This window comes from Conger conger, chromosome 3 (genome assembly GCF_963514075.1).
Source record: "Conger conger chromosome 3, fConCon1.1, whole genome shotgun sequence".
Lineage (NCBI taxonomy): Eukaryota > Metazoa > Chordata > Actinopteri > Anguilliformes > Congridae > Conger > Conger conger.
This window is the reverse complement of record NC_083762.1, coordinates 78445366-78457563: the sequence shown is the minus strand read 5'-3', so window position 1 is coordinate 78457563 and position 12198 is coordinate 78445366. Positions and strand designations below refer to the sequence as shown.

General features: G+C 43.5%; 1 protein-coding gene across 2 annotated transcripts in view; it reads left to right on the top strand.

The window, feature by feature from the left end:
* The window catches only part of LOC133123802 (inactive dipeptidyl peptidase 10-like), a 136967-nt gene that overhangs the window by 87146 nt on the left and 37623 nt on the right, over window positions 1-12198 (top strand). For both annotated transcript variants that reach the window (XM_061234370.1, XM_061234371.1), the window contains exons 4-5: window positions 6697-6791; window positions 7145-7219. In XM_061234370.1, coding sequence (XP_061090354.1) covers window positions 6697-6791; window positions 7145-7219 — 170 coding nt within the window. The remainder of the gene's footprint in view (window positions 1-6696; window positions 6792-7144; window positions 7220-12198) is intronic.

Sequence of the window (12198 nt, the reverse complement as noted above, 5' to 3'; positions counted from 1 at the left end):
ATTCCAAGATGTGACCCCCCCGTTAGAGGGTCACCTGAACATATTGCAAGGCTCTTACAAGGCTCATTGCAAGACCCTGTACTTATCAAAGTAGAATCTGCAGGAATAACATGAATCATTCTCACCAGTCAAACTGCTTCATTCTATTATCATAATATTCTGTGCTCATGGACAGGGCTGCCTGTTTAGATATGAGGCTCTACGGCCAGGTAAGAATCCCCTTCTCACTCTAAACAAGGCTGGAGACCACAGTGTCGCTCAGAAATAATGAAATTTCCTTCTCATCAAGTAATTTCTTAAAATTAATGTATTAATTTGATCAGTACATCCAACACTGGTTTAAGGAGGTCAATTTAATACATTAAATTAAGGAAATGCTTTTCAAATGCAAAGTACATAATGAGGACCTGACTTGAAAGTTTCTATTAAAAATTCAAAGCCTGATTTAATGATTTAATTTCTGAAGGTATTCCCACCGTCTTCCATAACGCCGATGCACCCACGGACGGCCATGGAGAAAATGCTATGCTTTTCTCCCAAAATTCCTTCCACGGTCGATTTATGATTTATGTTCTGTGATTATATCACAATGTGTGTTATGGCAGACAAGTCCCAATGCCAGCAGTATAATCAGATCATCTGAAATCCAATAGTTTCTGAAATAAAAGACAAACAGAGCTTCCATTTGGGCATCACTTGGTTATCACTATTTTAAAAAAAAAACATTTCCCCAGCGCTGCTGAAAAGCTCATCATGTTAAGGCACTCTAATGCATGGTTGTGCCCCGTGGTCTGGTATGAAATCCGGACCAGATCATTGGCCATTGTGGCTGGGAAAAAGTCAAACGCTTTAATGTTCCAGGGTGGTGTACTGTTCCGCAGACTAAAAACACACCTTTTTTCAGACTATACCTTAGTCCTCCCTCCTGATTCCCCCCCCCCCTTCCGATATCCCTCTTGTCAAACCCAAATTTATTTATTTATTTAATATATATTGCACTTATGATGACTGTTGTCCTTTTGTTTAGAAGAGCCCTTCCATAACTAGTTATGGATTTGATGCTTTAATCTGTGGAAGATCCTTTGCACTTGTAAATCGCTTTGGATTAAAAAGTCTACTAAATGACTAAAATGTAAATGTAAATGTAAATATAAGGTGTAATGCTGGACATTCGCTATAGCGTTTCAGGTGGCTCAAAGGCATTGAATCCTGCAGAATTCAAACAGGTTACCATTCCAGAACGTTAATAAAAAATTGATTATATGAATAATCAAATATATAATGGTGCGCAAGCAATTATACGATGGGTGTTTGGAGGATACATGTTAGAGTTATAAGATGGAAGTTGACGTTAGATTTTGAAATAATTGGATTCAAAATCAAACAGTCCTGTTTATACAGTATTTGTGTGGACGTTCACAGCCTGTTGCTGGGCATGTTACAGAGAATAGGTCAGTCATAAAGGTACAGTAGGTCATTTCGGACTTCTAAAGGTCAAAATAGGAATTGCGGCAACAAACACACTAAAACTGTACAACACTGTTTATCCCTGCGCCATTGGCTGTGGCAATTAGAACCAATCTTCAACCAATGAGCTTGAATTATTGTACAGCTATAGTGTAGTGTAAGACTTTGTGTATCGGTATTTTTAGTTGGCTAGGTAAGCAGTGTTTGGATAGTTAAGTTTGGTCACTCTTGCTTTGTTGTTTGTTTGTTTATTTGTTTGTTTGTTGTACAGGTAGCAGTTGAAATTGTACTTCCCTCTAGGGTCTTTCAGCGCACTTATCCCTGGTTATGGGTATGCACTTTGTTGTACGTCGCTCTGGATAAGAGCGTCTGCCAAATGCCTTTAATGTAATGTAATGTAAGCTATACAATGTTTTGGTACAGAGTGCCAGCCTGCCAACTCCATATTTTTAAACCCAAATTTAAGCACAGGCAGAGGGTGAGTGAGTGAGTGTCAGTGAGCCTTTTTCAATGATAGGAAAGGATTTACAATGGTCTTGTAACAATGTTTTAACACAAAAATCTGACGTATTGTACCTTTAAATGAGCCATACATTGGTGCCCTTGCTGTTTCTAAGCACATCATTATTATAATTATACTTTCATCCCATTGTTGGGTTGCATTTTTGCGTTCAAGGATAGCATCAATAAGCATCAGAATCCTGAATAACTGGTCTCCATGGAGATATAGAATTTTTCATATTCCAGAGCTTCTGATCTGGTTTTGAGTTATCAGGATATGCAACCTGCAAACAGGGTGTTGTCTAGACACGACACGCAGAGCAAATGCAATTCACTTTCCATGGGTAACTGAGACTTCCATTTGTCACACAGCTATGACAAATACGGACACATGCCCTTATTCCTTAACTATAGAATGAAAAATGAAAACAGGGCGGCCTGTAGCGTAGCGGTCAAGGTAAATGACTGGGACAGGCAAGGTTGGTGGCGAGCTTGGTGGTTCGAATCTCAGTGTAGCCACAATAAGACGCACACAGCCGTTGGGCCCTTGAGCAAGGCCCTTAGCCCTGCATTGCTCCTGGGGAGGATTGTCCCCTGCTTAGTCTAATCAATTGTTCGTCGCTCTGGATAAGAGTGTCTGCCAAATGCCAATAATGTAAATAAATTTCTGATAAGATTTTCCTGATAGTCCCTGATATTATCCTCGCCTGCCCATAGAACGGATGATGCTTAATGGATAATGTTGTTTTTTCTGCATGCCCATTACAGTATAATTCAATACCACATATTTGTACGGAGTAGCAGCGGTAGATCAATTGCAGTCCAGTGCAGGACTGGGAGATGTAATGTAGCCAGGTGCAGAAAATATTGCACACTTTATCAGGGCGTCTCGCTCGGAAACTGACTAGAGCAGGGGTCCCAAGCTGAATTCCCAGGGGGCCGCTGTGTCTGCGGGTTTTTGTGGTGTCCTTTCAAGCAGCTGCCAATTAAGGACTTGAGAACAAGGCGTGTGGAAACTCTAACCAATCAGTGACTTGAATGAACTATGGGTGCCCAGAACACCCCAAAAACCAGCAGACACTCAACCAGTGGCCCTCCAGGACTGGAGTTTGACACCTGTGGACTAGACCCTGCATTTTCCCCTGCCCTGAAGGCCTTTCTGAACCACAGGGACAGCTTATAGCCTAGGGTCTCTGCTACATCACTGGGACCCAGAAGGTTGTTGGTTCAAACCCCAGGGTAGCCAAAATAAGATCAGTGCGGCTGTGGGCCCTTGAGCAAGGCCCTTAACCCCACATTGCTCCAGGGGGGATTGGTCCCTGCTTAGTCTAATCAACTGTAAGTCACTTTGGATAAAAGCGTCAGATAAATAACTAATGTAATACACAGGCCCAATAATACTCCAGGGAGGATTGTCCCCTGCTTAGTCCAATCAACTGTAAGTCACTTTGGATAGAAGCGTTGGCTAAATGACTGTAATGTAACGTCGCATTCCTTCTTCCTTGTGATTTCTCTGCCTGGTTTCTTCTGTATTGGTTGGCATTTCCCAATGAACGGATTTTAGTGTAAGTGTACTTCGGGGAAACCCTGCTGGCCTCTACATCCTGATGTTCTTAGCCAGGTGTCCCTCAAAGTGCCAGGAGCACTGTCCTAACGTTTCACGTTTGTTTCATGTGCACGAGGGGCATGCTCCGTGTTGGCCTGCATTCCATTAGCCTTTTTAGTGCAGTTGAGCCCTTATTAGCAGCCACAAGATACGTCCACAAAATGTGTAATTTTTCAAAAAATAGTAAAAGTAATTTTTTGTTACTTGTTACTGAGCTTTAACCTCTTTTTTTTAACCTCTGTTGGCATTTTCATCATTTTCTAGCACTGGCTCTGTTTTCAGTCAAAAGGTGAGAACTTTCCCAGTACCACAGCCTTTAAGCTTCACAGTTAATTGGCTGACTAAATCAAATCAACTTACTTCAATCTATTAGTGATTAGCCCAGGCTGTCTCTCTGAATGCGATTGAAGAAGAGCAAGCTATCGTATTAGCTTGTCTCTTTCTTAAATTTGAAATGTGATTTTCATTACTTTCAGAAAGAAAGAAAAAGTTCATTTTTAGCAAGTGCATTTTGTTCTGTAATCCAGTTTTAAATCTGAACTAGTGTGCCAATCTGCTGCTGAGGACCAACGCCACTGTCGGAACAGAACTTCTAATTGGATCCGGTTTTGGAAATTAATCATTTGCCGAAATTAATTCACGCATACGTACATTTCCCTGTTCTGCAGTAAATTGCAGACGTGATGAACTGCTGCAACGATTAGTCGATTTTATCAGAGATCGCCATGAGGGTTGTGATGGATTTCTCTTTGCCTTGGAAATGGACCTGAAAGATATTTTTAGTATACGGCATGATTAGCATACACTACGTACACGTTTTCACAACCAAGCCCGGACATATACTGTATTAAGATGCTATTCAGCATTCTTACTAAGTTGTAGTAAATAAGTAAATGCGCTTTGGATTAGATTAAACCTGCAGAAGATTGTACCAGTAGTTTTAATGGCTCTCGCTGATTTTATTGACCAGTCTAAGAAGGCAGTCGGCTTTAACTGCTGTTCCCTGTTCTCTAAGTAATGTTTTTTTGTTGCATCTAGCACTTGTTTAAATGTGTTTGTCAATGTCAAGCTCAGTTCGTAACAGCAGTTAGCATTCATTCCTCTTACATTACCACTCTCTTCTCTCCCCTCTTCTCTTCACTGTCACCTTCTTTCTCTCTCTCTCCTAGAGCCAACTGTGAATGAAAAACAGTTTGTTGACCCGATTTCTCCTCATTACGAAACATTAAGTTGTGCTGTAAATGTGTAATTATTTTTTATTTTTGTTGGCCCCGTGTGCAAATCAGCCTTGAGTTGCAGCTGTGCCGCACAGTACTTCCTGTATTATGTGTCTATTAGCCCTGAATTTATGTTTAACAATACATACAGTTTTATATTGTACGTCTTTGTTCTCAGTTTCAATACCTAGGATTGCTTTGTGAGTGCCAGGCAGTGTCTGCCACTTGATCCCTGGCCATGTAAGTGATGTTGCAGAACACAATGTGCTGCATTGTGCGCTGGGTGTGGAGTGGGCGCCATCGCGGTTGGTATTTTGAGAGGAGGGAGCCTGTCATTTCAGTCCCACCATGCACTGCTGTGCCGCCATGCATGTTCAACAGGAAATGGACAACGACGCTGTTACCAATCGCCCCCCTATTCAAGAAGAGAAAAGACATTGCAACATTGACTCACATTATTCACAGATATACACTCACCGAGCACTTTATTTCATTTTTTTTTACTTTCTTACACCTACTTATTCACGCAATTATCTAATCAGCCATTGTCTAATTGTGTGGCAGCAGTGCAATGCATAAGAATCGTGTAGATACGGGTCAGCAGCTGCAGTTAATGTTCTCATCAACCGTCAGAATGGAGAAAAATGTGATCCAAGTGACTTTTGACGGTGGAATGATTGTTGGTGGAAGTTTTCAAAGAATGGTGGTCTGACCTCCTTTGTGTACACTGTCTACCATTCTTTGGATTATCCTTCTGTTACTTTTGATTGCCTGTTACCAAACTTTGATTGGACTTTTGGATTATGTTCTCTACTGCCTTATTGTGTTTGGACTTCCGCTTGTGACCTCGACTACGTATTGGATCATCCTTGCTGTACCTGTTTGCCCTGTGCTTGGACTTTTACCTATGACCCCTACCATGAGTTTGATTCCCTCTGCTGTACCTGTTTGCCCTGTGCTTGGAATGTTTGCCTGCCTGATTTGCCCTTCATTCAATAAATACACCTATTCTGCCCATTTCCTGGTTGCGAAACTATCTTTACCTGCTATTTGTATTTAAAATTCGTATTTCTACTCTTGCAGATTCACTGTGTTTGTTTGGCATGACCGTGACTTTGCTGTGATTGTAGAAAGCGTTTAACATTTTACACTTTCTGCATTTTATTTAAATAGCTGAAGAGGAGGCATCTTGTTAAGACATCTCTTTCCTCTTAGAAATGCTTAATTATGTTCAGACTCGCAGAATGAAAGTGGCGTGTATTTGTGACCGTGTCCTGTTAATACATTCACTTCAGTGCAAGTCTGACAGCCGTTCTCGTTTAGCCCTTTTTATCTCTATTCCTGGTACGAGATGCTAAGTGTGCTGCCTCTCAGTGCGGGCCCCGGTTTCTCATTTCGCAGACACTTAGAGGCTTTGCTTTCATTCCCATAGCAAAGGCTGTTTTCACATGGCGGCGTGTCTTCTCATATCCTCAGCAGTAACTCATATCAAAGGGACCCAGCAATCACACGAAATATGTAGAAAATATGGATTCATCTATCCGTCCATTATCTCACCCGCTTATTTCTGCTGGCGCACATCCCAGCATGCATTGGGCAAGAGACGAGGACACACCCTGAACAGGCTGCCAGTCCGTTGCAGGGCACGCACACACCATTCACTCACACTCACACACACACACCCTATTCGCAGTGCGGGCAAACTCAGGATTCGAGCCCAGGACCTTCTTGCTGTGAGGCGACACACTGATCCACCACATATAAATAACTGTATTTATGACAATGCTCTTACAGGTCCTCTTCACACTTGTTCCTGTGTTTGATCTGCACTTCGTTATGCGTCGCTCTGGATAAGAGCGTCTGCTAAATGCCTTGTAATGTAATAATACCCTCCTCTCTTCCCAGAGTCCGATGTTGTGTACAGGAACCGGGATGGCCAGGTCATCAGGCTCAATGTCCTCACCAACGAGATTGTGGTGGTGTTGGCAAACAGCACCTTTGTAAGTACACTCATTTAGGACAGCTGTCTAAAGTTAGGTGTGTTTGGTGAATCCAGCGTGGCACATTCATAGTCCTTTGTGCAAAAAAAGTAAGAGAAACATTTTCTTGCATGAGGCCCATTTACTAAATTATAGCTGTAAGTGCCATTACTGTGGGATACAGGCAGTCAATACATGCCAATACTGAAGACTTTATTGTCAAATCACAAAAAAATATTATTAACTCTGATTTTTTTGTCACTTTTTTAGGGAAAGTAAAAGTATACCTGAAAAAACACACTTAACATTATTAAAACCATATGTCCATACCCCACATAATACACGTTTCTGTCTTTGTGTCTCTTGTCTTTTAGGTCGATTACAATGTCGCAAAGTACTCTGTTTCTCCTGACCTAAAGTATGTGCTCTTCGCCTATCACGTGAAACAGGTAAGCGCTAATCGTTTTCCCTGCGTAGCGTCGTTATCGTGAGGACAGAGCGATTGAGTGAGGCGCATGATTCTGCTTTGTGTGAGAGCGGTCACATCGTAAGTCTATGATATTGTGCTCTCGTATTTAGGTCAGAGTGTCAATCCATGCTGAAGATCTCATTTTCTTCCATCCCGGGAAGCGATTGTAACTTAGCAACAGCACTTGATATCGGGGCGGGGTGATGTCGTCGTTAATCAGATGATGGCGACGGCGCTGTTTTGTGTTGATGAGGCTAATGGAGACAAGGGCTGAAAGAGTCTGGAGTGGCGTGCTATCTAGTAGCTCGTAGACGTGGCGTACAGAACATGAAACTGAGGTTTTTTTTTCTGAAACTGCATTTGCTTCCTCTCCTTACATCTCCACCCGGTACTTTAGTGTAAAAACCCAACTTCTATAATAGTGGCAGGCAGCACAATGTATTGGCTCTTAAGATGGTTCAGCTTTAGGGTGGGATAGCAGTACACCTTTCTGCTCTACTTATGCCATCTTGAGGTCCACTAAAATCTAAGTCTTTTTACACATATGTGTGGTATTGGTGTACAGATATTTAATCTCGGGCGGCACGGATGGTGCAGCGGGTAGCACTGCTGTCTCACAGCAAGGAGGTCCTGAGTTCGAATCCCAGTCAGCCGGGGCCTCTCTGTGTGGAGTTTGCATGTTCTCCCCGTGTTCACGTGGGTTTCCTCCCACAGTCCAAAGACATGCAGGTTAGGCTGATTGGAGAGTCTAAATTGCCCGTAGGTATGAGTGTGTGAGTGAATGGTGTGTGTGCCCTGCGATGGACTGGCGACCTGTCCAGGGTGTATTCCTGCCTTTCACCCAATGCATGCTGGGATAGGCTCCAGCACCCTGCTCTGACCCTGTTCAGGATAAGTGGGTTAAGATAATGGATGGATGGATGGATGGATATTTAATCTCTGAGATGGGTGCATCTTTTTAGGCCGCTGAAAACGCTGAGATTCTGACAGTGGGCCGAATCGATGGAGGAAGTGTACAGTGCTCCTTTGAAGTGATAGCTTTCTTTAATAATTTGAAATCAGGGATCGATTTTTTAAAAGTGCACTTCAGAACATCTGGACTGAGTTGAAAAGAGTAGCAGACCGCCCAGGACTGAATGCCCTGAGGAGAGCAGGATCTGCTGTGTAAGATTGCTCTGGCCTCTGTCTTAATGTCAGCTTGCGTACAAAATGGACAGTTTCATCTTTCGGGTGATGTTAACCACAGACAAATACCTTCCCTGCGTTTGGGTCATCAGGTGACCCGGACGATCACAGCCGAGAGGGAGGCTGTGTCAGTGTCTTCATTGGCTCTTTGGATTTTGTGTTGTTTTTGTTAAAATAATAAAAATTTAAACAAGGAAGAAGGAGAATAAACAACAGTGAAACATTGTGAAGTCATCCTTGGAATAAGGAGGGCTGTAGTATAGTGGTTAAGGTACAAGACTTGGACCCGCAAAGTTGGTGGTTCGATCCCAGGTATAGCCACAATAAGTTCCACGCAGCCGTTGGGCCCTTGAGCAAGGCCTTTAACGCTGCATTGCTCCAGGGGAGGATTGTCTCCTGCTTACTCTAAATCAACTGTAAGTCGCTTTGAATAAAAGCGTCAGCCAAATGACATGTAATGTAATTTCAGCAATTCAGTAATTAATCAGCACACTTGCCTACTATTGCATATACAAGTTGCAAATAAGTTGTGCACAATTTGCATACTCGACAGTGGGAGAGTGTGCCGATTCTGACACGGCTCTCCACTTCAGCATCATCAGAGAGATACAGCAGCCGTTGAAACTGCGTGGATAGCACCCCCGATGCTAACCGCACCGATGCTAACCGCCGCGTTCTGTGGAAACTGTTGGCTGCTTTGGCTAACAGCTCTGAGGACAGAGCAAACAGCGGATAGCCCGCGGCACATTTGCACAGCTGAGCCATCCAGCGCGACCTCTCATCGCTGGATATCCATCTGTAGTTGAAGGCACAAGCTGTGGTTTGTCAGTATCTTTGTGCAAACACCGTAGAAAACCCTGCCTCCTGTGTGACTCTGTAAGCCTCCGGGGGTTAATAGACGCTTAAACGTTGCCTGAGACTGGGGAATACAGTTCTTCACGCGCAAATCCATGTCAATGTCAGTGTATGAGAGCCTATTCCTCCCTAGCAGCCCATTTACAGTACTTTACTGTATCCAAAGTGGCACTGTGCCAATTTTACTTCTTGCCCTGGATAGATCAAATGGATGTTCTTCAGTAATGCAGTTTCTAATAAACTAGCCATCATTACATGAGGTTACATAGCATACAGGCGGCTGTGCTTGTTTCTTTCATTCGTTCGTTCCTTCTTTCTGGTAAGGTCCTTTCTTGAATTCAAGTTTTGACACCAATTTGGAATTTCTTTCCGCAAGGCCAAGGATGGGTTTAGTCTGAAGTCTCACGTAATGCCATCGCTATGCAGAATCACAATGAGCATTTGTGATTAAACAGAGCTGCATCGCTCGATGGATTAGGAGGAGTTGAGAAGATAATGCCATTGCACTGGTGTAGAAACACACTGAAAAATAACATCACAGATTGTCATTTTAGGCGGGTGTATTAAATAACCCTCTCTGATTCCAGTCGTATATTATCGCAGACTGACGTACAACTTAACGCTGGAACGTACAGTAACTCCCTCAATCAAAACACCATCTGTACGAACAGTCTGTGAATGTTAATGCTGTTATTTTGCACCATTTAATTGACTGAATTTAATTATATTTCAGCCAGCTGATACAGACCCCATTCTCTATTTGCAAATGGTATCAGGTGGATAAAATAGGAATCAGTAGCACTGCATATTAAAAATTTAATAATATATTTTTTTAGACTTTAAATTTATTATTAAATGTGCAAACATTTGAATTTAGCATCAGGTACAGATGTCATGAAACAACGTGCCTATGCTAATATGTGACCCTCCCTTTCAAATAAATGCTAAATACATAGCAGGATGTCGAAGGACAAGGAGACCATGAAGCCATCCATCCATCCATTATCTTAACCCACTTATCCTGAACAGGGTCACAGGGGGGCTGGAGCCTATCCCAGCATACATTGGGTGAAAGGCAGGAATACACCCTGGACAGGTCACCAGTCCATCACAGGGCACCATTCACTCACACACTCATACCCACGGGCAATTTAGACTCTCAAATCAGCCTAACATGCATGTCTTTGGACTGTGGGAGGAACCCGGAGTACCCGGAGGAAACCCACGCAGACACGGGGAGAACATGCAAACTCCACACAGAGAGGCCCCGGCCGACGGGGATTCAAACCCAGGACCTCCTTGCTGTGAGGCGGCAGTGCTACCCACTGCACCATCCGTGCTTCCCTACCATGAAACCAAAGAAACGTTAAGAGCAGTGTAAGGGACATTCAAACAGGAGACGGTTGGCTGTTGAGCCTGGGGGGGGCCTGGGGGGGGGGTTGTGTGATGCAGCTGCGTACGGAGGTGCTCTTGTTTTCCTCGCGCTGACACAGGAGACGGAGTGCTTAGCAGTTCTCTCTGCAAACTCAAATCAGTCCGTAGCCTGCCACACACCGCCTCCAGCTGTCTCCCCTGTGAGGCTCCGTGTTTGTCTGTGCGCGACGTTTTGATGAGGCAGTGCGGAGCAGCTGTTGTGCCTCCTCGTGCGGGTCAGGTAGCAGGGCTGGATTAGGAGCAGGGGCTGGGATGGCTGGACTGTGTGGAGGGCTGCAGGGCTCTGTCCTTGGTGCTGATAGCCCCGCTGTTTCTTATTGGTAAGGTCCTGCTGCATTCCTTCATGCTTTTGGCCAGCTCCCTTACTGCGCACATCAATACATGCGTACAAGCAGGCGTGCATGCACATGCACGCGCACACACGTGCGCACGCACACTCACGTACACTTACATACACACACACACACGCATGCACGCGCACACAAACACACACGCACACACACACACACTCACGTACACTTACATACACACACATGCATGCGCACACACACACACACGCATGCACACACACACATGCACACACACACGCAGGCACGCACACACACACACACACACACACACAAATACAGGCACACACATGCATGCACACACAGACATACACACTTGCATACACACACACACACACACACACACATACACACACACAAATGCATGCACACACACATGCCAGGCACACACACACACACACTTGGTCTCCTCGGTCACTTTCACATTCTGTTTATTCTCTGTATTTGACTCTCACTGGCAGCCTCAGACACCTTTATATCTCACTCATTTCATCCACAACATAAGCACCGGCTTTTCAACCAGAAAAATCCGCTGTCAAGACAGCTAGGACCAAAGTGAGGGAATTCCATATGATCTTATGTGCAGTTTGATTAATGGTATTTTCGGGAGGGGTGATACCATACAGATGTTTTATACGATTGCCATTCGTTCATGTAGCATCACACGTCTTTCTTCTGCAATTAAGAGCTCTGCGATATGGAAATATGGAAATATGGAAATGTGACCTCTTGAGTTTAACAATCTGTCTTACCAGTTCCCCAGATATTCATCTTAAGTGATTTACATATTCATTGCTCCTGGATCTTTCTGATTCATGCGGTTAATGTCATATTTTGCTTTTTTTCTTGTTGTTTGTGTTACATTTTTTGTAATATTTTCTTATTCTAGTGTCTTTCTTGGGGAAATCATTGATCTTTATAAACTATGTTACTGTTTCTGCTTTTCACTCAAACTGGGACAGGATGAAAAATATTTTATTGAACCATTTTCTGTATACCATCTATTGGCTGTGTGAATGTGTTGAAGTGTTATGACCACTGAGTAGTGTGTAAATGTATTTTAGTCTGTTACTTATAGGGGGCTATCCGGTCAGATCACGTCCAGTGGATTCAGTAAGAGGCCACAATCCTCTCTGAC